Here is a 27,439-nt window from a genome sequence, read left to right as displayed (position 1 = left end):
AGATGGCGGCCGTTAGCGGCTCATCTGCGGGACGGAGATGCAGCCGGGAGATGACCGGCGCGAGGCGCTCATCTCCCGGCCGGTAGCAGCAGAAGGACCTCGACCGCCGGCGCCGCTGAACTCCATGCGGAAGGGAGGACCGGGGAGCGGCGCCTCTGGTCGGGATATTTCTGCTGCGAGCAGCCGCTCATCTCCCGGCTTCTCGCAGCGGAAGTATCCGCACAGGCAGCGGCGCTGACATCCATGCGGCTAGGGTGTCAAGGGAGGACCGGGGAGCGGCGCTGCGGGTCGGGATACTTCTGCTGCGAGCAGCCGCTCATCTCCCGGCTTCTCGCAGCGGAAGTAGCCGCACAGGCAGCGCCGCTCCCCGGTCCTCACTAATACGATTCCGCTCCCCACCAATACGATTCGCTGATTGGTCGCGGCCGGAGAGCGCGACCAATCAGTGATCTTGGCGCAAAAGTTAAACACCGCTGTGCTGATTGGTCGCGGCCGCTGCCCGCGACCAATCACCGATTTGGGCGCCACATTTAAATAGCGGCCGCGACCAATCACTGATCTTGGTGTCACATTTAACCACTGTTGTGCTGATTGGTCGCGGACACTGCCCACGACCAATCAGCGAGATTGGCGCCAAATTTAAACAACGCTCTGCTGATTGGTCGCGGTTGCCGGCGGCGACTAATCAGCATTATTGCCGCCAAATTTAAACGCCGCTCTGCTGATTGGTCGCGGTCGTGACCAATCAGCGATTGTGGCGCCAAATATAAACACCGCTCTGCTGATTGGTTTCGGTTGCCGGCCGCGACCAATCAGCAGTATTGGCGCCAAATTTAAACCCCGCTCTGCTGATTGGTCATGGTTGCCGGCCGCGACCAATCAGCAGTATTGCCGCCAAATTTAAACCCCGCCAAATTTAAACCCCGGCCGCGACCAATCAGCAGAGCGGTGTTTAAATTTGGCAGGAATACTGCTGATTGGTCACTGTTGCCGGCCGCGACTAATCAGCAGAGCGGGGTTTAAATTTGGCGCCAATAATGCTGATTAGTCGTGGCTGGCAACCGAGACCAATCAGCAGTATTGGCGCCAAATTTAAACCCCGCTCTGCTGATTGGTCATGGTTGCCGGCCGCGACCAATCAGCAGTATTGCCGCCAAATTTAAACACCGCTCTGCTGATTGGTCGCGGTCAATCAGCGATTTTGGCGCCAAATTTAAATCCCGCTCTGCTGATTGGTCGCGGCCGGCAACCGAGACCAATCAGCAGAGCGGGATTTAAATTTGGCGCCAAAATCGCTGATTGACCGCGACCAATCAGCAGAGCGGTGTTTAAATTTGGCGGCAATACTGCTGATTGGTCATGGTTGCCGGCCGCGACCAATCAGCAGAGCGGGGTTTAAATTTGGCGCCAATACTGCTGATTGGTCTCGGTTGCCAGCCGCGACCAATCAGCAGTATTGGCGCCAAATTTAAACACCGCTCTGCTGATTGGTCGCGGTTGTCGGCCGCGACTAATCACCATTGTTGGCGCCAAATTGCCGGCCGCGACTAATCAGCATTATTGCCGCCAAATTTAAACACCGCTCTGCTGAATGGTCCCGGCCATGATCAATCACCATTATTGGCGCCAAATTTAAACCCCGCTCTGCTGATTGGTCGCGACCGCCGGCCGTGACCAATCAGCGATATAGTCGCCAAATTTAAACACAGCTTTGCCGATTGGTCGCGGTTGCCGGCCGCGTCCAATCAGCGATTTTGGCGCCAAATTTAAACACGCTCTCCAGTCCTCACTAACACGGTTCGCTGATTGGTCGCTGCCGCCGCCTGCGACCAATCACCGATATTGCCGCCAAATTTAAACACCGCTTTGCTGATTGCGCCCGGTCGGCCGCATACATATTCTAGAATACCCGATGCGTTAGAATCGGGCCACCATCTATTATTCAATAACGGCCAAGCATGTTGCCGGTTGGCGGATATTTAACACTGCTAATTGTGTAGTATATGTAGATCGTTCCATCCTGGCTTCAATGTCTCAAAATGTTAAGAAGCTTGCTACTCGCAGAAAGGTCAAGAACTTTCTAGGATGTGGAACAAAGAAAATTTGATGGTGGAACCCAACATTTGGTCGAAATGTGGCAAAGAAACCATGTACAACATTCAAATAACTTCAGGTTGATTGCTTTCATGCTGTATTATACGAAGCACACTGAGCAACACCCGCCTGTATGTGCAAATGAATGTCAGACAGAACTTTGGCTAAAGACACATAGAAAAAGCACAATAATTTTGGGAAAACATTCTATGGACAGATAAAACTAAACTAAAGATTGCTATGTTTACAGACAATGAAATAAAGCCTATAAAGAAAAGTGCACACTACATATAGTGAAACATGGTGGAGGATCCATAATGCTGTGAGGCAGCCTTACTGCATCTGGAGGCCTTGAATGTGCTACAGGAACAATGAAATCAGAGATTCAATAAAGCATTGTAGTGATATGTGCGCCCAAGTAGCAGAAATCTAGGTTTGAGTGGAACAAAATGGGCCCTATAGAAGCATAATGACCCACAGCACACACGCAAAAGCACACAAGAATGATTTAAAAAAACAAAACAAAAAGGATTGTTTTATTCTGTCTATCAAATTCAGATCGCATTCCAATGGAAAATCTTTAGAGAGATGAAATCTATTTGGAAAAAGTATTCTGCAAACAATCAGGAGCTTGAGAAATGCAGTGGAAAAAAAATACGTGCAGAAATGGGCAAGGAGCTTACAGAGGCGGGTATTGTTGGCAAAGCTTGAACAACTGTGTTAGTGAAGGATGCTTTAAATCCCATCCATGCCATGTACTATGCTGCTTTATTTTGTTTTTTGAATTGACTGCATGTATGGTGATAGGACATCCTTTAAAATATTCTAACACACAGGGTGTAAGTAACCTATTCTTTCTGAAGATACTGAACATTAATTATGAATAAGCAAGGGTGCCAGTAATGTCAAACTCAACTGTATATTCCATGTATTCATTTGAATGAACAGAATAGACCCAGACTACAATATCATCAATCACCACCAGGCTGTGCCACCATGTCGTCTACATGATTACAGACGGATCGGAGGCTGTAGCAGTCAAATGGGACATAACGTTATCACGAGACCACAGTGACATTTTCTGTAAGACCCGCACTATTTGGTGCTAGTCTGCTGCTGACTTCCTGAGAGGAGAATACTTATAGATTTGCTGTGGAACGCGATCCCCAGCAATGTGTGAACATACCCTTACAAAAAAAGCAGAGTGTTACAACACAGCTCATATTTTGAGGCTGATAGATTAGGTTTGGCCAAAAAATATTGTTTGGGCACCACAGATGAACAGTTTATCAGAACAGATGCATGTTATTGTCTCTATGGCCTATGTAGTAGCCTGAAATGTACCTATTTTCATCTTCAGAAATCATTAATACATGTGAATACATGAAGATTTGTAATATATCTTTTTAGACTTTACAAGTCTGTAGGTTCTCTTCAAGGGTATGTACACATGACGTCTTTTAAATGCCGGCATACCCGCATAGTTATTGAAGCAACTTCTTTCACATCTTTTTTTCACTACAGAGTATAGTGAAACCACCTGAGGAATGGTCAGATTACTACTTTTAAAGCCTGAGGTGGTTAAAAGAAGAGAATAGATGAAACATACGCACAGCAATTCATTTTGAAGATAGCAGAAGAGAGGTTACATCAGACAAAGCTTTGGCCTACAGACTCCACAGCTCCTCATCATAAATACTCAGCCCTCCTCCTCCAAAACCAACTTCTCCACCATTACGGAAGATCAACTTTCCTCTCTCCTCTCCAGGTCACATCTCACCACCTGTGCACTTGACCCGATGCCATCCCACCTCATCCCAAACCTCACCAGTCTTTATCCTAACCCATCTCTTCAACGTGTCACTAACAACTGATGTCTTCCCCTCTTGCTTCAAACATGCTTCGATCACACTCATCCTCAAAAAGCCCTCCCTTGATCCATCTGCTGTGTCTAGCTATCACCCCATATCACTTCTCCCCTATGCCTCAAAACTACTGGAACAACACGTCCACCTTGAACTGTCCGTCCCACCTCTCCTCCTGCTCCCTCTTTGACAGCTTACAATCTTGCTTCCGACTGCATCATTCCACTGAAACTGCGCTAAGTACTGTAAAGTCACCAATGACCTATTAACTGGCAAATCCAAGCGTCACCTCTCCGTCGTCCTACTCCTGGACCTGTCATCCGCCTTCGACACAGTGGACCATTCCCTCTTACTACAGACTCTCTCTTCTCTTGACATCACAGACTTGGCCCTATCTTGGATCTCTTCATACCTAACAGACTGGACATTCAGCATCTCCCACTCTTACACCACCTCATCTCGCCCCCCATCTGTCGGTGTCGCCCCAAGGTTCAGTCCTAGGACCCCTGCTCTTCTCCATTTACACCTTCAGCCTGGGACAGCTCATTGTCTCACGGCTTTCAGTATCACCTCTATGCTGATGACACATAGATCTACCTCTCTCGACCCGATATCATCTCCTCACTAACCAGAATCCCACAATGTCTGTCAGCTATTTCATCATATTTGCTCTCTGCTAGATTTCTAAAACTTAACATGGATAAAACAGAATTCATCATCGTTCCCCCAACTCACTCAACCCCTGAAACTGACCTATCCATCATAGTCAATGGCTGCCCACTCTCCCCAGTCCTGTAAGCTCACTGCATCGGAGGAACTCTGGTCTCTGATCTCTCCTTCAAATAAGATATCCAAGCCCTTTCCACTTCCTGCCGACTCCAACTCAAAATTATTTCCTGGATCCGCAAATTTCTTAATCAAGAATCTGCAAAAACACTAGTGCAAGCCCTCATCATCTCCTGCCTCGACTACTGCAACCTCCTGCTCTGTGGCCTCCCTTCTAACAATCTCGCACCCCTCCAATCTATCCTAAACTCTGGTACCCGACTAATCCACGCCCCCCTCCGCTATTCCCCGGTCTCTCCTTTCTGTCAATCCCTTCACTGGCTCCCCATTGCCCAGAGACTCCAGTTCAAAACCCTAACCTTGGCATACAAAGCCATCCACAACCTGTCTCCTGCATACATCTGTGACCTAGTCTCCCAGTACTTACCTGCACGCAACCTCAGATCCTCACAAGATCTCTTTCTCTACTCCCCTCTTATCTCCTCTTCCCACAATCGCATACAAGATTTCTCCCGTGCATCCCCCCTACTCTGGAACTCTCTACCCCAACACATCAGACTCTCGCCCACCGTGGAAACCTTCAAAAGGAACCTAAAGACCCACCTCTTCCGACAAGCGTACCCCTACCTACTGTATCCTCACCCACCCCTTATAGATTGTGAGCCCTCACGGGCAGGGTCCTCTCTCCTTCTGGACCAGTCGCTGACTCGTTTTGTTCAAGATTATTGTACTTGTTTTTTATTATGTATACACCTTTTCACATGTAAAGCACCATGGAATAAATTGCGCTATAATAATAAATAATGATCATTTTGACATTGCTGTGCATATGTTCATTATTTTGGCATTTTTTTAGCGCTTTTACAGGTGGATTCCAGGCAGAATCCGCCAGAAGAGAAACGATGTGTGCACATACCCCAAGTGTTCAGAAACCTCCTTATTTTATAAAAAGGCTGTCTGCTGTAGACAGGAGGTAAGAGGGAGGAGGGGTGTGCAGGTGCAGCTTCTTTCCTCAGTGTGTGAGACTGCATGAGGAGGGGGAGCAGCAGCTGGAGCGGAAGGGCTCAGAGCAAACAATACAGCTCTTGCATCTCACCAAGAAGAGCCCACCCCTTCAGCAAGCATGGAAAGAGAAAAAAACGTCCATTAGCGAAAACCGGCAGAGTGAAGGAAAAAGACCAAAATCATTTCTTGTGGTTAGATGTAGACAGAGACAGACAAAACCATGACATTTGCATGTTATATCTGTTGCATCTGGAGGAAAACCGGCTTCTCTATGAGCAAGCTGCCTTCAGAGGATTAACACTAATCCAGCTCTGTGTATTCAAGGTCTCCCTAAGCCATGCAGCTCATGAGTTAAGCGCCTCTGGCATCTAAAAGCCATTATATACAGCATGTCCGCTACAGTAATGGCTTATCTAAGATACGGGGAATACTATCGACCGGGTCACTACCAGCACTAAAATAATTGCATGTAAATGATATTAAATACACAGCATAAAATAAATTCATTACCTTCCCATTCAAATTCATTGCTGTTTTCAGAGGGTGTATCTAGATCATCCAAATCCAAATCTCCACTTTCATCCAAGTCTTCCGATAAGATGGAGCCGTCGCTGCGATCCAGAGTTAAGCTTAAGTTGGGAGCCATGAGTTTCTTCTTTGCTTTTTTACTGCCATTTATTTCCTCTGGACTAGGTACTAATAAGAAAATGCCCAAAGTGATATATGTGTAAGTGTCACATATAAGTTCTGAAAAGCCCCATTGTCTCAACATATACATAAATGTGTGCATCACTACATGGGAGAGCATGAGTAAGAAAGGTGGGATGGGAAGGCTTCTTGCGGAAAATAAAAGCATGAAAAACCATGAAGTCTGTTATCTGCGACTGCTATTGGCATGCAGAGGTCGTGACATTGCCTTAGAGAAGATGCTTGTGAAACATCATTTTAGTAAAAGGTAGATTGCATCCAAATAATAGATAAAAAGGTTCAACCCAACAGCTGAAAAAGAAAAAAAAACAAAAAAAACCACAGTACTCACCTCTTTGCCCTAACAATCCGATGCAGTCAGTGGACGCAACAGACAACTACCATAATGTACTGGCATCACTGCTTAGCCCTGAGGTATGATGACCGTAGCAGGGCACATGACTGGTCACTTGTAAAGACCGGGACCCCAGGAGTTAATCTGCAGGATCAGTCTGCTGCGCTTTCCTTTACAGTACAAAAAAGGTATCCAAAGCATATTACCCAAACAGTGACCAAAAGGACACCCTTGGCCTGTGTTGACTGAATGGGGCCCTACGGAAATACAGGCCAAATGCAGTGTGCACACAGAGGAGCTGTATGGGAAGGCGCACTCCATCCCTATGGCTCCATACTGCAGAGCTGAAGGCATCATGGGAGCCACAGCATGATGCCTTTGTAAGGCGCCGGATTCCAAGAGTATTCTAGATACAGCCATAATATGAAATCAAAAGGCATACGGAGGTACAGGAGGCCCCAAGTCATAAGATGTGCAGAGGCATAACATGGTCCTGTCCATGAATGGAGTTTTGTGCGCCATATATCCTTAGAAAGTCAAATGTTTAGGCATAATCTTTCAGAGCCAACAGTCTCCTAGAGGACAAAATGAGGCATAAACTGCAAAAATATATCCACATGTATATACTATTATACATGTAGGTTACAGAATGTGATCTACAGCGCAGGTGTCTCTATGAGTGAAGTCATGCGTTGTCATAATCTTCTTCAGAAGGAAGTGAGTCAGGACGGTGCAGACACAAGGACAAACCACAGATGGTAGTTAATAAAGCAGGCACAGTTAGAGAGCATGCAGATATAGCTAGGAAGTAGATACTTGCGTGAGTTATGAGATGCTGAGTAAGGGGTACAGTAAACTGACTGATCCAGCACTGGAAATGCCCAAGCTAAAGCAGACACACCGGGTCCACAGACAAAGGAACACAAAACAAGACGTATATTATAGGAGGAGGACTAAGTAGCAGAAATGTTTCTAAGACCAATTTACAGAGAAATAATCACTTTATAGCCCTGTTTCGTATTACTTGAGATTCAGCTTAAGCTTAAAATTCTACTTCTCATTGACCATGTATGGATCTTTGGCTCAGCAATGAATTGCTATCTTAAGGCTATGTTCACTCATCATGTTTTTTTCAGCTTTTTTTTATGCAGTTTTTTATGCAAATTTTCAGCTTCCTTTTGCAGTACCAGCAAAAGTCTACGAGAAGCCAGAATTCTCTATTCACACATCATGCTTTTTCTTTGTTCAGGATTTTGTGCCTTGCATGGTTTTTTTGGAAAATGGAGCATGTCACTTCTTTCAGCGTTTTTTCACACATAGGAAGTAATGGGTGGTGAAAAAAATGCATCAAAATTTATATCAGCGTTTTTGATGCCAAAATAGAATGGGGTTCTTTTTTTTTTTACAGAACTTTATGCACATGTATAAAAAGAGACAGAAGGACAGTGAAAAAAAATGCTGAAAAAACGCACCAAAACCACATAAAATAAGCACCAAAACTGCAAGAAAAATCCTGAACAAAATGCCCTTGAAAATCAGGTTTTCCTGCAGAAAACGGATGCCAAAAAAAGCCATGATGTGTGAACATAGCCTTAGGCTTTCCTGGATTGTCTGGATAACTGAACAGTGTTTCCTAGAACAATTCTGATTTTAGAAAAAAAGACCCATCAAACTGAGAATCAGCCTAAACTGGACACAGATGTTTCTACAATTTTACTTCTGACAGTTTATAGAAGACATGGATATAAGGAGGCCTCACATGAGGATTTAGATGACATTTTGGCCAAAGTGTGATAGATGTAGCCAAAATGTCCAAATGCTGCAGTCTGAGGGTATGTGCACACAATGTCTTTTTCAGGTGGGTCGTGCATATGTTCAATCTTATGACTACTGCTTCAGAAGTGGGCTGATCATTCTTCAGGCATCTTCCACTCAGAAGACACGCTCAACTTACAATAAAAGTCTATAAGAAGGCCCAAAAGACGCCCAGAAGATGCCAGAGTATACTTTTGAGCTGTTTCTCAGCATTTTCATTTCAGAAAATAAAGGGACCGGAAAAACACGATCCGAAAGACGACCCAAAAATGCTATAAAAATGCTCACAAACCACTGGTGGTCAAAATTGGAGACGTGTCCAGAAACGTCTTTCTCTTAGAAAACTCATCGGGTTTGATATATGTGGAAGACATCATTTGCACATAGCCAATTCTTGGGAACAAGGTGTTGTTAGGAACATTTGTTTGCCAATAGTCAGGTTGCCTAAACAGGCCACCAATCATCTAACAATCAAGCAAAACGCTTGATTGGCGGATGAAATATTCATCCTGAAAACAGGACATGAGATGTGATATTCTATGTGCACAGAAGGATCATATTAACGACTGTTCTGTGCAGACGGGAGTGTGGTTGGCCTGTCTAAGCCTGCAGGCTATTAAACAACAGAAGATTAACTTCTATGTAGATGACCGACGATTCTTCTAACAACCGCAGGTTAGTCCGCCTAAATGTATCCAAAGAGCAAGACAATGGCAGTCAGTGTTCTGACCGGTCTGAAACGTGTTCTCCGGTACCACGAAGCAGATGAGAGCACCAAATGAGGCGGAGCTGGAGTATGCCGAGGCCAATGGAAAGTTCTGATAACACCGTACCGCCGTTACTGAAGACAATACTGCATTTAAACAATCTCTCCAGATGTCCAAGGATCTGTGATGTGCCACAACAAGCATAAAAAAATGCCACCAAAAAACAATGATATCACAATTTCCATGTGCATTTTGAAAGTTATAGTAAAAAGAACATGGAGAAAAATGCCTGAAAAAGCAACATACCCAGAGCGTGCTGCAACTTGGATAGAAACCCCATCAGCGTGAAAAAAAAAAAAACACACCAAACTGCTGTGTACGGAACTGGCCTAAACATATTTATTCCAATTTTGTGGAAAAAAAAAAGTAACTTATAAAGACAAAGTTTGACAACAAACAAAAATGAGCAACCCTGCCGATTATACTAACAGACAAAAAGTCCAAAATGATACTATGGCCATGTTCACATGCAGCCAAAACCTGCTCTCAGCAGTAATAACGCTGCGTTCAAAACGCCCGTTTTGCAGCGTTATCCTGGCATTACATGTGTACTGTGTCTACAGCACATGTTTAATAAAATCAGTTTTATTCACCAAGAATGCTTCAAAAACTGTTTCAAAACACTGCAATTCAGGAAAAATAAGTTAATGGGGTTGTCTGGTCCAAATCGAGTGTACACTTGTATGGAGGTACACTCTAGTCGGCCATGTCACTTGACGGGGCATGGCCTTGCTTAATACAAGTATATGGAGTGAGGCTGTGTCCATGAGTCAGGCTCTGGCCGGGAGTATGTATAACACATACATACCCTCCGGTCCCATGGGTCCTTGCTCTGGCCGGGAGTATGTATAACACATACATACCCTCCGGTCCCGGGTCAGAAACAGGCGAATCCCCGCCACACAGTGCATACGTTGGGGGGGGGGGGGAATTCATAAGTCATCAGTCACACAGAATGACTGCAGGTTTATTCATTTGGACCGGACAATCCCTTTACGTGTGTGCATGAGATTTCCGAACTCTCATAGCTTTTGCTGGTACTATAAATGCAGCAATAATGCAATAATAATATGAATGTATATGACATGGTGGTGGGCAGCCACTCAGGGTCACTGGCACAGGCACTAGGCTGTTGTTGCTCAGCCTCGTTGTTGCACAATGAGGAGAACAGTGAAGAACACCCCACAACTGCTGATAAATAGGTGTGTGTGGACATACGGAACATACAACTGTTTTGTTTGGTGTTGGGGGGGGGGGGGGGTAAATGTAAATTTGGTTTCAATAATTCTGGCTTTTTTGTCCTTTTTCTTTTATGTGTAACACAAATAGGAAGGAAACTATATGTACCTGAGCGCTAGACTTAAATACTGCAATTAACGCTCAGCCTAAATTCACCTAAAACTGCTCCATACAAAATTAACACCAGCTACAACAGGCCATAATTACCTACCATACCAATTTTTTCCCAACATTTTTTATAAACAGAGAAAAATTTAAAAATAAAGAAAGCAAAAGCAGCAGGGAGGGAGTTTGAGGTATGAGGAGGGTAAAAAGCATTAAAAAGGGGTTAAATCAAATCTTTTTTTCCCACTTGATGACAGAAGAACAAGCTCCTCAACAGCACAGCCAGGAGTGAGGCCAAGAGAGATGGGATAGCTATTTCTCCGGTCACCATGATGATTAGCGCTGTGATCGGTCAGTCATCTTCTGACTAAGCAATCAAAGATTGATGAGCTGTGATTGGTATGGCATCTGAGCGCCGTGATGATCAGCTGTCTGCCTATACGTGCACGGAGACAGAGACCTGTCAATCATTGTCAGCGGTGGGGAGAATGCAGCGGGGACCTGCCTGTACGACTAGTCCCCGGCAGCGATTAAAAGTGTATTTTTAGTAAAACATACATGGTTGTGATCGCACAGCCAAGGGCTGATGCATGCTGCCCAAACCGTAGGCAACATGTATCAGCTAAAAGGTTCCCTATAAATGAAATAAAAGGCAGTTTATAAAAACATCTTTCTGTCTCGAATACTCAAAACAAGCAAGAAATGTGGTAAAATGAATTGCAGGATCTAAAAAAATACAAAAAAAAAAATGGCAACTTTTTCTAAAATCAGTGTCACTCTGGATGGTGTGCCGTACGGCAGCTTGGGTTCATTCATGATTCAGCTGCAAAAAAAGCCTCCACATCTTTATGATCTAATACAAGACCTTTAACAGGACCAAAAATGTTCATCCTCAATGTACACAAATGATCCCCTATTCACAAGATTGCCCCTTTAAGAAAGGCTTGCAGTCAGACCTTTTCTTTCAGGAAAATATGCCTATAGTCAAATAAAGATACTCCTTTAGTAAAACAACAGCGTTAAAATAATAATCCCTACAATTTTTTTTATATGGGTTCAATAATATGGATGCTGGTATTTCTGAATGTGTACACATAAAATTTACATAGCGATATAGGTGGCATTATTATTGCCAATTCCTCCCTTACCTGGCCTGCCATCTGCTCCAGATAAGAAACCCCCTTCGATATGGTCATCTTCTGGAAGTGGTCTATTTAAAAGTACATAGCAGGATGATTAGTTAAAAGCCCACAAAGAGTAGACCTTGTACAGAAACTAAGGGTTTCAGGAGGCATCTATAACGCATGTGATCTAATCACAACCAAGTTGTGTACAACTGCACTGATAAGACTGATGACAGGAGAAAAATGAAGGATAAATACATATAAAACCTACATCGAAACTAGGAATAGCTCCAAATACAACCTTGGCTAAAATATGACTGCAATTTTCAAATCAGAATTTAAAGGGATTCATCCAGGAACATTTTTTTTTTTTTTATCTAACTTGCTGTAACCAAACACTGGGCTCAGCGGTAATGCAGATGACAGTGATTGGCTGCAGTAGTCACATTACTGCTGCAGCCTGTCAACAAGAACCAGAGCAGAGGCTGAGAGACAGTGTTGGAGGGTGAGTAACTGCAGAGCTTGTTATTTTCAACAAAAACAAGTCGATGGGACCTACAAAAATTATTCCCAGAAACACTCTTGAAAATGGCATCTAGGACAAATGTTATATACCGCCCTATATGAGCCAGACGGAGGAACAGAAAACTGCTCTACTAGGCCTGTGCATGCGTAACAAGGGATGGCTGGCATCTGATGGGAAGTGTCCCAGCAATAAAGACTTCATCTTTTACATAGGGTATCAGCAAGAAGACAAGCTGCATAATACATAGCTATGGTAAGAAATACACACTTACCTGGGGAAATCTTCGTCCTGCCATTCCTCCTTAAGCTCTACGCCTTCCATCCTGAGCCTTGCTTCAGTTGTAGCCACAGACTCATGTCTGTCAAAGGATCCAGAAAACGTGTCTTGCCTAAAATATATGAGTGAATAATACAATTAGAAGAGGATATTCAGAAGATGAAACTATGAAATAAATGTAGAGTGAAATAAATCTGGCATAAAGCTATCACGTGTGCACCAAGCAATGTGAAGGCTTCATAGAAAGCCACCCAAACTGAGATAAGGCTGCATTCACACATCTGTATGCAATGGTATGTGATGCATGGCCCGGGCAAGAGTCTCATGACCCGAGCTCAACAACCCCAGAGGCATATAAGAGGCTGTCACGTTATCAAGGTCAGGAGAGCGCTGGCCTGTAGTGCACACGTGTCACTCCGCCTGTAGTAAGACTTCTCTTGCAAATCCTTTTCTCCACGCAAAACCACTCCAAATTTAAGTCTATATGTCTGCGGTAGTGAAAACTGAACACATGACAGATCAGCAGAATGTAGATTTTGGTTTCTCATAAGTTGCTCTGTCCAGTAATGTATGCCAATCTGACGAAGAACAAGAGAACACTCTTTGGGCCTTTGTCTGGTGAATATGGTCCTATGGGTACATCAGACATATGTACCAGGAATTTTACTGCTACATGTGGTAAGAGTATGAAAGTAGCTTCATATGTATCTAAGACATATCAGATGGAAATTTTAACTGTATTCCCCTCTAAGCACAGCATACAGAAGGGTCTTGCCCCATGTTTGCAGCCTGGAGCACTCAGCTTGAACGACAATTCAAATAGTTTCAAAGAACCTTATAGAAAGGAGGAACTGAGAATCACGAGAAGATGCACCAGATAATTAGGAGGCAGCACACATGGGTGGTAGCTCACACCTAACTGGTCTGCAGCCAAGCGTCAGCTGTCCGGTCCTGATGCTCAATGACTGCAGCTGTACAGATCTGGTATAAGGCAACCATGTATAAGCGATAACATATCAAATGCAAGGGCATGACACAGACTGTTCACACATGGCACTCGTCCAGCACATAGTGGCACAACGCACATCAGCGACGCGCATCCAGCACATAGCGGCACAAAGCACATCAGCGACGCGCGTCCAGCACATAGCGGCACAACGCACATCAGCGACGCGCGTCCAGCACATAGCGGCACAACGCACATCAGCGACACGCGCACATCAGCGACACACGTCCAGCACATAGCGACACAACGCACATCAGCGACGCGCGTCCAGCACATAGCGGCACAACGCACATCAGCGACGCGCGTCCAGCACATAGCGGCACAACGCACATCAGCGACACGCGTCCAAGCACATAGCGACACAACGCACATCAGCGACACACGTCCAGCACATAGCGACACAACGCACATCAGCGACACGCGTCCAGTACATATCAGCACAACGCACATCAGCGACACGCGTCCAAGCACATAGCGACACAACGCACATCAGCGACACACGTCCAGCACATAGCGACACAACGCACATCAGCGACACGCGTCCAGTACATATCAGCACAACGCACATCAGTGACACGCGTCCAGTACATATCAGCACAACGCACATCAGTGACACGCGTCCAGAACATATCAGCACAATGCACATCAGTGACACGCGTCCAGAACATATCAGCACAATGCACATCAGTGACACGCGTCCAGAACATATCAGCACAATGCACATCAGTGACATGCGTCCAGAACATATCAGCACAACGCACATCAGCGACACGCGTCTAGCACATAGCGACACAACGCACATCAGCGACACAACGCACATCAGCGATACGTGTCTAGCACATAGCGGCACAACGCACATCAGCGACACGCGCACATCAGCGACACGCGTCCAAGCACATAGCGACACAACGCACATCAGCGACACACGTCCAGCACATAGCGACACAACGCACATCAGCGACATGCGTCCAGTACATATCAGCACAACGCACATCAGCGACACGCGTCCAGTACATATCAGCACAACGCACATCAGCGACACGCGTCCAGTACATATCAGCACAACGCACATCAGCGACACGCGTCCAGTACATATCAGCACAACGCACATCAGTGACACGCGTCCAGAACATATCAGCACAACGCACATCAGCGACACGCGTCTAGCACATAGCGACACAACGCACATCAGCGACACAACGCACATCAGCGATACGTGTCCAGCACATAGCGGCACAACGCACATCAGCGATACGTGTCCAGCACATAGCGGCACAACGCACATCAGCGATACGTGTCCAGCACATAGCGGCACAACGCACATCAGCGATACGTGTCCAGCACATAGCGGCACAACGCACATCAGCGATACGTGTCCAGCACATAGCGGCACAACGCACATCAGCGATACGTGTCCAGCACATAGCGGCACAACGCACATCAGCGATACGTGTCCAGCACATAGTGGCACAACGCATATCAGCGATACAACTGTCATGTAATTGTCACCGATAATAAACGACTACAGTGAGATTTGCAAAATAATTCATTCATTGTATCCATCCATAAGAAGCAGTGTCCTCCAAAGAACAATGAAGCCCTCCACTAGAGCAACAGGTTGGGAAATACTCCAGACACATCTCAGAGAGAAGGCTATAGCCATAGAGGACAAAGCAAACATTAACACAGATAGGGTTTCTAAATAAAACCCAGCTTGGTTTCAGTGTTTGGAGATGGTTGGTGGATGACCAGTACGAAGTAATGTGATGATGGCCAAGTGGAGGTAGTTTCTCTGGCATTCTATGTTGGAGCATGCTCTATTTCTGAACAGACTTGTGTACAGGCCTAGAGGGCAATGATCTCTTCCTGCAGGTAAAAAAAAGCTCTTATACCGGTTTATCACAGATCTTTTCAAATTGATCCCTCCGATAGCCATGTGCAATGCAGCTCCTCATGTAACTATATCATATACTGGGAGTCCTCCATAAAGTTGAATATTTTAGTGTACGGTATATCTGCCCCCCAATAAGCGATAGAGTCCTCCAAATGACAGGGTGGGACAACTTTCTGCCTGGGACTTCCATAAGCATTCCTTGTGCAGGATAGGACGCTGATCTTGAAAGCAGGAAAAGCATCAATTCCTCTGTGCAGAAAACAGCCCAGAAAGGTACACAGGAGAGGAACTTTTCCACAGATATGGACACACTATCGTACTATCTGACCAATGCATTATACATGTTAACCTAGAATAAAACCAATATGTGTAGGTAAACTGTAGTAAGCAAATAATAGTAACACATGTAAGAAATATAGGGTGCCTATTTTACATTTTTTTTAATCAAAAAAGTTTACAAGCCATGCCACCGAGAAAAGATGTAAAGAATCAGTATGTGCCAAACAGGCCTCAAGATGGACAGGGGCAAAGCAGAGCCAGCTTCTGACTGTGTTGGGATCGGTCTGTGGAATGCCAAGTAGGTTAGGCTATGTTCACACATTCCGTTTTTGCTGCGTTTTTTTCTGCAGCAAAACCTGATCTCTGGAGGTTTGTTCAGGATTTTACTTGCTTTTTGGTGCATTTTTTCCACTGTTCTTTTGTCTCTTTTATGCATGCACAGTGTTCAGTGAAAAAAAAAAAAATCATTCTGGTTTTGGCAGAAAAACCGCTGAGGGTATGTGCACACAGTCTGGATTTGTTGCGGGTTTGACACTGCACGAACGAAACCCACATGTTTGGCCAGATGTTATAGCATATGCGTATATAATAATAATCTTTATTTTTTAATTTTATATATCACTAACTTATTTCACAGCGCTTTACAGACATTATCATCGCTGTCCCCATTGGGGCTCACAATCTACATTCCCTATCAGTGTGTCTTTGGAGTGTGGGAGGAAACCCACACAAACACGGGGAGAACATACAAACTCCTTGCAGATGTTGTCCTTGGTGGGATTTGAACCCTGGACCCCAGTGCTGCAAGGCTGCAGTGCTAACCACTGAGCCACCGTGCCGCCCATACATATCGGGGCACTTGCGGATCACCCGCGGACACTGACATGTGGTGCGTCTTTCCAGAGCGCAGCATGTCAACTTCTCCTGCGTGTCCGCATGCAGGCTTTCCCCATAGACCTAGCCTCTATGAGGAAAGTCCGCATGTGAAAAAATGTAGCGTAAAACCCACAGACCTGGATGCATCGTAGGCACATACCCTGAAAAACCTGACACTTGTGTTTTTGGTGCGTTTTTTTCACCACCCATTACTTCCAATAATGGGTGAAAAAAAACGCTGAAAGAAGTGACATGCCTTATTTTGCAAAAAAACATGCAAAGCACAAGATCCTGATTAAAAAAAAACATGATGTGTGCATGAGATTTCTGGAATCTCATCGACTTTGCTGGTACTGTAAAACGCAGCTGAAAATTTGCATTAAAAAAAACGCATCAAAAAACAAGATGTGTGAACATAGCCTTACGGTGTACAGACAAAGAGGCCGCCACACTCCCATACTGAACACAAGAAACTAAAGCAAAACCAAAAGCCAGGGCCAGCAAACCTGGTAATATGAGTGCAATATGCAGGGAAACAAATGGTACTTAGGTAACTTTTTACATCTAAAACAGTGGAAAAGCCATCCAACCGCAAGAGATATTTCTAGAACTTTTTTTTATAATGTATCTCCGACAGGAACACTAACTTCTAGTGTGATCAATGAGCTTAGGCTTCAAACACACTTATCAGCTGTACAGCTGTAAAACAGGAAACCCCAAAAGGAAAACCGCTATACAGTGCTGGTGCCTGAGAGGAAGCAGGAAAGCAGCAAGGACTGGCCAGCTACACTGGGAACAGCCTCCTGTGTGCACACAACCATAACAGAATGGCCTGCCTTAACATGCAGATTTATATACAGTTGCTTCTTAACTCTATTTAAGACCAGTCACCTCTCCTAATGTCTCTGTATTAATAAACGTTATTTTATGTAGAACACTCACAATTCTAGAACATTTTTCAGAACTCTATATTGCCCAACCCTTGAACCAGCCTTGCAATATGATTATAGATGTTAGCTAAACTAGACCATCTACACTTCGCTGTTCCAGGATACTTACCCCTCATCAGAGTAGTTATCGCAAGTAAGTGTCAATAACAATATAGAATTCTCCTGGAAGGAAAGAAAACTAGTGTGTGTTATCGGTGGGGCATTTCCAATGAGTCTCCATATTTAGTGGAAAATCCCTTTAGGAAAACTGTGTGACCAAATGATTGTATACTTGCAAGACAATAAAGATACTAGTAATGAGCAAGCGTGTGGTGTTGTTAACCCTGTTGGCAAGCACGCTCGGGTGCTCGCCGAGTATTTGCGGCATGCTCGGCATCTATGTTAGTGCCGCCACATGTGTTAAACAGCTGTGACACATGCAGGGATTGCCTAACAAACAGGCAATCCCTGCATGTGTCACAGCTGTTTAACAGCCGTGACACATGCAGCAGCCGCGACTCAATCCTAGATGCCGAGCATGCAGCAAATACTCGGCAAGCACCCTAGCTCAATACTAATAGATACTACTCACCCTACTCAGGTCCAGTGCCGGCTCCTTGACGCTGCTCCGTTCTCTGTAATGTCTGCAGTGGTGACATCTACATCAGCAAAGCAGCTGAGCTGAAGGATTGTCTGCAGAAGTGATAAGCGCTCTAGCTGTGATGTTACCACTGCAATCAATATATAAAAACCAGCGCAGCGTTGGAGAGCCGGCATTGGACCCCAGGAAGGGCGAGTACCATCTGTGTTTCTTGTTTTTACAAGTATACAATCATTCAGACACAAGTTCTTTTATAGTGAAAAGCCCCTTTAAGAAGAGACATTCTATCTTCCCAAAACTCATCAGACATAGAAATCTACAGGTAAAGTGAGCCCCTCTAGAATAGGACACACATGCATTTTTGGTCTAATTGTGACTGTATATTAGTTGGCTGCTTATATCCTGGAAGTCATGAAATATTTATTTTGCTATTCTTATTTATCATAGTCATAGGTAAAATGCATATTCATTAAATATTAATGCATGAAATAAAGTCCATCAATTATGTAAAGTGCACTGCTACATAATATACTATTATATACTAAAATAAAAGCTGCACAAAATAGTCTGCCACCAGCACGGTCCAACGTTGGTCAGCCACCGGCTCGTAAATTACACAAGAAAAACCCTCAAAAACAAACAGTGTGAATGAGCATGAACAAATACAACCACAGATGTGTTCTAAGAATGTGAACCTATGAAATACGTAATTAGGATCCAGAATTCATCAAAATATATTTTTATGTGGTTATACTTAATTAAAGAAGCAAACCCATTAAGTTTTCTATTCATGAAATGTGTGTATGTGCATGTAATGTGTGAGAGTATTAAAGAAGTTGTTCACTACTTTTTATTACCCCACCGGGGCCCATAAGTGTCTTTGTAATTACCTTGTGTTGCAGTTACTGCCTGCGAGCGGCGCTATCGCTGGCCGCTCAGAGGCATCACGTGACCCGCCATAGATGTCACGTCAAGTGAGGCGTGACATCAGTGACGCGGTCCCCGTGGTGGATGCTGGGTTGTGGGCGGGGTTATTCCCCACGTCACAGCCAGCATCCACCACGCGCTTTCCCAGTAAATGAGAGGGAGAGCGCGCGGTGGATGCCGGGTGTGATGTGTGGGGTAACCCCGCCCACAACCCAGCAGCCACTGTCGAATGCAGAAGAGAGAGACCCCCGGATGGAGCCGGAACCATGACGTGACATCAGCGGATGTCAGAGCCGGCGGTCACGTGATTACTGTGAGCAACCACCGATAGCGCCGCTCATAGGCAGTAACTGCAACGCAAGGTATTTCCAAAAACCCTTAGGGGTCCCGGGGGAATACATAGGGGGGGGGGGGGTAATAAAAAGTAGTGGACAAGCCCTTTAATACAGGGTTCCCCAACTCCAGTGCTCAAGGCCCACCAACAGGTCATGTTTTCAGGATTTCCTTAGTATTACACAGGTGATAATTGCATCACCTGCACAGGCAATAATTCCATCACCTGTGCAATACTAAGGAAATCCTGAAAACATGACCTGTTGGTGGGCCTTGAGGACTGGAGTTGGGGAACCCTGCTTTAATATACTCACTTACCGACGCTCTCTCCGTTGACCAGCGCCGTTCTTCTCTGCTTCAGTGCAACTAACCGGCTCACTCTATGCAGTATAAAAGCCACCTCTGGGTCACGCTGAGCGTAGTCACCCGGGGAGTCTGCAGAGCGGTGACGTCACAGAGAAGCATAGAAGAACGGCGCTGGACACCGGAGAAAGCAGGGGTAAGTGAGTATATTAATACACTCACACTACATTACATGCATTTACACACATTTACTGAAAAAATATATACCGTATATTCCGGCGTATTAGACGACTTTTGAAGACTGAAAAATCTTCTGTCTAGTCTGGGGTCGTCTTATACGCCGGTAATGCTTTTGAACTTTCAGAAATTGACATGCGGGGATACTCTGGGGGTGTTAATAAGCTGCCGTGGCCGTATCCCTGCCATGTCGGAGTTAATATAAGGTGGAGGGAGTTAAAATATGGCGGCGGTAGGTCCAGACAGTCAGCGCTTCTGTGCTGAAACTGACACATCGCAGTGTCTTCCCAGCTCTGGACACAGCGCAGGGCTTCTGTGCCGACAGCTTTCACTTGTCACAGAAGCGCTGAGCTGTGTCCGGAGCTGGGAAGTTCGCATCGCTTCTGTGACAATATATAAAAAGCCGGCAATTCAGCAGCGGCGTAAGCCGGCACCCGACAATTTAGAATAGAAAGAATAGAGCTTCACACATAGATTAGATAGATAGAAACATGTCAGTCACATATATATGAAGTACAGTGACAGTATTGCTTACTGTACTTGTCATTTAGTGTAAAGGATTTATTAAAACAAATAATAGTGTTTTCATGCACCGTCTCTTTAAAAAAGCCGGCCGGCAATTCAGCAGCGGTACCCGACAATTTATAACAGACAGAATAGAGCTTCACACATAGATTAGATAGATAGAAACATGTCAGTCACATATATATGAAGTACAGGGACAGTGCTGGTTACTGTACTTGTCATCTAGTGTTAAAATAACGGATTTATTTAAAAAAAAAATTGGCGTGGGGTTCCCCTTAATTTTAGTCTCTAGCGGAGGTTAAGCAGATGTTTGAAGCCTGGGAAGGGGGTAATACCCACGGAGCTTCCCAGGCTACTAATATCAGCCCCCAGCTGAATACCTAGCCTTTACTAGCTATTAAAATGGGGGATCCCAAAAAAATGACGTGGGGTCCCCCCTATTTTAATAGCTAGCAAAGGCTAGGCAGACAGCTGGAGGCTGATATTAGTAGCCCAGGAAGGGTGCCATGAATATTGGCCCCCTCCCAGGCTAGAAACACCAGCCGTCAGCCGCCCCAGAAATGGCGCATTCATAGGATGCGCCAATTCTGGCACTTAGCCTCGCTCTTCCCACTGCCCTGTAGCGGTGGCAGTGGGGTAATAGGGCTGGGGTTGATGTCAGCTTATAATGCCAGCTGACATCAAGCCCAGGTTAGTAATGGAGAGGCGTCTATAAGACACCCCCATTACTAACCCCATAGTCAAAGTTAAAAAAAACACAAACACCCAGAATAAAGTCCTTTAATTGAAATAAAGACACAAATCTTTATTGTTCTAAATTAAACCATACTTACCATCACGCCCATTCCAGCTGAAGCCAACGATCTCCTGTAATAAAAATAAAATAATAAAGCAACCTCATCCTTACCTTTCCATGGTTCCCAGGACAGCTCCAGCTCTGCTACATCGAGATGACAGGCTGGACCGCAGCAGAACGCCGCCATCCATCCTGTCATCCCGCAGACACTGAGAAGCGCAGGCATGCTTCCGCTCCTCAGCGTCTCTCTGTGACGGCATCCAGATGAGCCGACAATGAACTCAGCTCACCTCCTGGACGTCCGTCACTGACAGCGTGGGAAACTTCTACTGCGCATGCGGGGAGCAGGAGAATTTTCCCACGCTGTCAGTGACGTGCATGAGGTGAGCCGAGTTCATTGGACATGATCTCGGCTCATCTGGATGCCGTCACAGTCAGACACTGAGGAGCACAAGCATGCCTGCGCTTCTCAGTGTCTGCCGCATGGCAAGCTGAACGGCAGCGTTCTGCTGCGGTGCAGCCTGTCATGTGAATGTAGCAGAGCTGGACCGGTCCTGGGAACCATGGAGAGGTAAGGATGAGGTTGCTTTATTATTTTACTTTTATTGCAGGAGATCGTTGGCTTCAGCTGGAATGGGCGTGATGGTAAGTATGGTTTAATTTAGAACATTGAAAAATTGTGTCTTTATTTCAATTAAAGGACTTTATTCTGGGTGTTGTGTTTTTTTTAATTACTTTACTAGAAATTCATGGTGGTCATGTCTAATATTGGCGTGACCCCATGAATTTCGGGCTTAGGGCCAGCTGATAATGCCAAGCTGGCCCTAACCCCTTTATTACCCAGTGAGCCACCGCACCAGGGCCCTGGATGAGTTGGGTACAGCGCCAGAAGATGGCGCTTCTATGAACGCGCCATTTTCCGGGGTGGCTGCGGACTGCAATTTGCAGCGGGGGGGGCCCAGAAAGCTTGGGCCTCCCTGCGCTGCGGATTCCAGCCCCCAGCTGCCTAGTTGTACCTGGCTGGACACAAAAATAGGGCGAAGCCCCACGTATTTTTTTTTAAATTATTTCATGAAATAATTTAAAAAAAAAAGGGCTTCCCTATATTGTTGTGTCCGGCCAGGTACAAATAGGCAGCTGGTGGTTGGGTGCAGCCCGTTCCTGCCTGCTGTACCTGGCTGGACACAAAAATATGGCGAAGCCCCACGTCAACATTTTTGGGAAAAATTAATTACAAAATTAATAATTTAGGGACTGCATCTTTATTAACCCCTCAATTGTCATTTAGTGTTAAAATAAAGGATTTTTTAAAAAGAAAATTGGCGTGGGATCCACCATCATTATAGTCTCTAGCGGAGGTTAAGCAGACGGCTGGGGCAGATGTTTGAAGTCTGGGAAGAGGGTAATACCCACGGAGCTTCCCAGGCTACTAATATCAGCCCCCAGCTGAATACCTAGCCTTTACTAGCTATTAGAATGGGGGACCCCCCCAAAAAATGACGTGGGGTCCCCCCTATTTTAATATGTTTATGAGTGACAGTTTTCCTGCTATATACCTGCATGTCATAAGAATTTAAATTAAAAAAAGGACCATGTTAAATTCAAATCTGTTTTTTTTTAATTTTTACCGGTGTTTGGTATGCGTTGGAAAAGGGGTAGTCTTATACGGTGAATATATCCTAAACTCGATATTTTAACAGGAAAGTAGGGGGGTCGTCTTATACACCAGGTCGTCTTATACGCCGGAATATACGGTACATGAGAGGGCTTCATTAAAAAACACTGAAAAACCTCAACAAAAAATAAATAACCCCCTTTAATCCAGGAAACAGCAATATGTGAAAATTCAGTGGACCAGAATCAGAAAACTGTACAAAGATAATTAGGAATTTTCACTATAAAACGCTAATATATGCATGTGCATATGTGACATTTAATTTCAGCTTGTCTCACTAAAGGTTCTCAGACCATCCAAAAGAGGATTATATGGAGGGGCTCTATGAAGTAGAACATTTGGTGTTAAATGCAGCCATTATCTATAGACAGACTACACTCCCCAGGTCAGCAGATTTTACACTGTTGCCTCACAACTGACCTCTTATCACCTTTAATCAAGTACATTAAAATTATTGTAAAAAAAAAAAAACCCTTTGCAGAAAATCTACAAGTAGAAATTAGCAGCCGAAAACATATGTCTAAAAGAGGACTGTATCTTCAATATGTGCAAGTCAAAATAAAGCAAAGTAGGACACAGTCTATCAGATCATGTTCTGTGCCCCTTTCTTCCTCTTTGCAATTTCAAACATTGACCGGCAGCGCAACCAGGGCTGTGGAGTCGGAGCCCATTTTGGTGGAGTCGGTATAAAATGGACCAACTCTGTCAGCGGGCGCGTGACCTGTCACATGACTAAATGACATCATGGAAGACCCTTTTACACCACCGCGAGCTGCCCAAGACACAGGACGCACCAGAGAAGGAGACCGGGGGCCATCAGAAGGCGAGTATAATGTTTTGTTTTTACCATTTTTATTCTTTTTTTTAACTATTAACTTGGTCACACTATATAAATCCATGCCGTTTGCATGGATTTATATAGTGTGACCAAGTTGTCAAGCAGTTTTCCAAGTGATGCTAAAATCGCTTGGAAAAGTGCTTGATAACCCGCATGCAGAAATGCATGCAAAAACGCTTGACAAACGCTTCTACCTGGCAGGAAAAACGCATGTAAAATCCACATGCGTTTTTCCTGCCAGGAAGATGCGGAAAAAATCAGGAGCATTTCTGCATCGTGGGCACTTAGCCCTTAGGGTATGTGCCCACAATCAGGAGCAGCTGCGGGTTTATACAGTGTCACATGTTACAGCATAGTGGATGAGATTTTTAGAAATTCCATGTCTCTGGGCACCTGCGGAAACTGACATGCAGCGCATCTTTCAGACCTGCAGCATGTCAAATTCTCTTGCGGGTCCGCATGTGAAAAAAATAAATAAATCAAGAGGCTCATTTGATTAAAATGAGGGCGGAAGCCGCGCGGCTTTTCCGCAGTGTCAGGGCGGCAGGTGGCTCCTGACCGCAGGCACACACTTTTTATATGTCTTGCAGCAGTTTTGAATAGTTTTTGCAGAATTTTTTTGTGTTTCTTTTAGCAGCTTTTTGATTGGTCCATGACTAGTTTGGAACGGACGGATGTTGTCAGCAGAAGTGTCATGCACTTTGTTTTTTCCAGGCAAGCGTTCTTCAAAGTCTGAAAAAAATGCTGGAAAGACTGAACAGCAAAGTGACTTCAGCACAGAGATGAATAGGAAGGGTACGTACTCACAGTCCGGAGCCGGCCCCGACACTGCGGAATAGGCTCTGCTCAATATGCAAATGAGTGGCGACCTTTTTTTTTAATTTTTCACTTGTGTACTTTCCTCATAGGAGGTTAGGTCTATGGGAAAAGTCCACATCTGGACCCACAAGAGAAATTGCTGCAGTCTGGAAAGCCGCGTCCGTGTCAGATCCACGGGTGCACAGAGATGCACAGCAGACATGGGATTTCTACACATCCCATCCACTATGCTGTAACATCTGGACGTTGCGGGTTTGGAGCTGCACGAGTCCGCAGCCGGTTTGGCGCTGCACGAGTCCGCAGCCGGTTTGGCGCTGCACGAGTCCGCAGCCGGTTTGGCGCTGCACGAGTCCGCAGCCGGTTTGGCGCTGCACGAGTCCGCAGCCGGTTTGGCGCTGCACGAGTCCGCAGCCGGTTTGGCGCTGCACGAGTCCGCAGCCGGTTTGGCGCTGCACGAGTCCGCAGCGGCTCCTGATCGTGGGCACATACCCAGAGTCTTTCAAGAGTTTCTGAAATGATCTTTCCGGAGAGTTTTAAGCCAATGGCTCCAAATAACGCCTCAAAGTATTCAGCCATTTACAGCGGTTTCCTCTACTAAACCCACCAAACCGCTGAACACAATGGCCGCCTGCAAGTCTGTATAAGACCACCGCTGTTCTCATCTTCAGGCTATTTACCGGCTTTCAGCCACTTCAGGTCTCCAAAGACGCCAAGAAGATAAAGGAAGTGCCGGACCGTTCTCCCACCGCCCTGAAGACGCCTCATACTTCTATGTTATTTTAGAATGGAGTTAGAAAAAAAGTCTGGGACCTGGCAGGAGGAAGGGCGCGGGAAAGTGCTGAGACAAAACAGAGAATACCTCAGAGGTGAAAACAGAAGGAGACAACAAATAAAAGCCGCTTCAGGAAGAAACCGCCAGCGTTATGTGTATGAATAAGGAGTCCCACAGCCACCAGGCCATCCCCAGATGTGCCAGCACCACTGTGGGCGCAGCCTCCGGTAGGCCACCCAGGTACGGAGCACATGTACGGGAGGAGGCAGCCGGTGCAGGCGAGCACCTCCGCCACTGCGGGCTAACGGCAGCACTCACTCGGCATCCTGTACGTCCGGCTCCTCGGCAGACATGACTGCAGCTCCGTCCCCATGTATCATGTCATCGGCGGCGGCTCCGCACACAGCAGCACAGGGAGGGGCCCGGACCCCGCAGCGGACACGGCCTCCCGGAGGGAGCGGGCGGCAGTTCCTACAAGGACCTTGATGACGTCACGGCCACATGACCGTGATGTCAGCACCACGTGACCGCGCACTGGGGGCTGTTCTGTCAATGAGGGAAGCCGCTGTGGTGTTCTGTAATGGGGGGCGACCAGTATAGAGTGTGCATTGGCTCTACGGAGGGTGCGTTTCATGGAGGGATTCAGATTAGCTGCAGGGAGTGAAAAAAGTAAAAAAAAAAAAAGATTTTGACCATTTTCCATCTGTGGTTTATGTTTCTGTTCACATAGCAGCCTCCATGCAGTTTAGGTTTATTCTCCGGTTTACTTCTTTTTCACAATGTAGACATGTTTTGAGCTGTGTGAGGCCTTGTTTCTTACACATAAATATGTAGTGTTTATTCTGTGTCATTCTGGGCACACCTAATGTTTTTGGGAGACAGGACGAAGACCAGGCTGCCGGTGCCCTGAGCTCGGGTCATTGGGGGTCTGATGGGCCCCCAGAGAGCCCCTCTCTCATGCCGTGGTCCTGAGCGCAGCACCTGAGGGGTTAAGCTGGCCCGTTCAGTGTTACAAGGTCCCTGCGGTGTCAGTAATCTCTCCTGGTGGCCGGTGCCAGGTCCGGTTAAGCGGCTACATACATTATTTACTTTACTTACTCGCTTTTTCATCATACCAACACACAAAATAGTGAATAAAAAGCGATCAAAGGTCATATGTAAAAAAAATAAAAAATGATTGAAATGAAAACGCCAAAGCGTCCCGCAAAAAACAAGTAATATGGCACGTTCTGCGAAACAATAAAAGTTACAGCTCTCGGATTATGCCGATGCAAAAACAAATCAGATTTTGTAAAATACAGTTTTTAGTCTGTAAAAGTAGCAAAACATAAAAAACAATATAAATCCAGTATCTCAGTAATCGTACCGACCCAAAGAATAAATCGGTTTTACCGCACGGTGAACGGCACAAAAAAGTCTGAAAACAATAACTGAATTGCTTGTTTTTGTTGATTCTGAGTCTGAACAATCTGAACTTAACACGTTCAGTAAAAATTGCATAATAAAATTGTCCTGTCCATTTTCTCCTATTACACCTCGTGTAAAACTTTGAGGCCAATGTAAAATTTTAGTGGAAAAATCCTACCTTTTTAGTTTTCACAGCTTGATGTTCTGTGATGAAGATTGTAGGTTAAAATACCACTCCCATAGATGAATTCATTATGGGATATAGTTTGCCAAATTAGATCACTTATGGGTGTTTTTTGCTCTTTTGGCTCCTCAGGGGCTCTGCAAATTCAACATAGTGTCCAAATTAGCGTTCCAAAAATTAAGTAGCTCTCTTTGCTTTCCGAGTTTTGCCATAAGCTCAGTCACACAGCACTTTCACAGGGAAAAACACTAAGGAACGAAAGTGTAAAGCCGTGAGGCAACAAAGTAACATGAAGACACCAAGGGAAAAAGGAAAGGCTTCACCAAACACCGCTCGCAACAACTTTGGCATAACGACCAGTTAACAAGGATGTGTCCACCTCTCCTGACCAGGA

General features: G+C 45.3%; 1 protein-coding gene across 4 annotated transcripts in view; it reads right to left on the bottom strand.

Moving 5' to 3' along the window:
- The window catches only part of BNIP2 (BCL2 interacting protein 2), a 53,863-nt gene extending 27,881 nt beyond the window's left edge, over window positions 1-25,982 (bottom strand). For 2 of the 4 annotated variants that reach the window (XM_073652901.1, XM_073652902.1), the window contains exons 1-5: window positions 25,773-25,982; window positions 12,640-12,756; window positions 11,867-11,928; window positions 7,613-7,678; window positions 6,261-6,446 (exon numbers count right to left, since the gene is read on the bottom strand). In XM_073652901.1, the coding sequence (XP_073509002.1) occupies window positions 6,261-6,446; window positions 7,613-7,678; window positions 11,867-11,928; window positions 12,640-12,756; window positions 25,773-25,834 (493 nt within the window). In that variant the 5' untranslated portion in view covers window positions 25,835-25,982. The remainder of the gene's footprint in view (window positions 1-6,260; window positions 6,447-7,612; window positions 7,679-11,866; window positions 11,929-12,639; window positions 12,757-25,772) is intronic. The other 2 variants (XM_073652903.1, XM_073652904.1) reach the window with 1 other exon arrangement.
- Between the last annotated feature and the right edge of the window lie 1,457 nt (window positions 25,983-27,439).

This window comes from Phyllobates terribilis, unplaced genomic scaffold (genome assembly GCF_046119375.1).
Source record: "Phyllobates terribilis strain yellow unplaced genomic scaffold, ASM4611937v1 Scaffold_11__3_contigs__length_659146591, whole genome shotgun sequence".
Lineage (NCBI taxonomy): Eukaryota > Metazoa > Chordata > Amphibia > Anura > Dendrobatidae > Phyllobates > Phyllobates terribilis.
The sequence above is the reverse complement of the archived record's forward strand: the minus strand, read 5'-3'. Positions and strand labels throughout refer to the sequence as shown.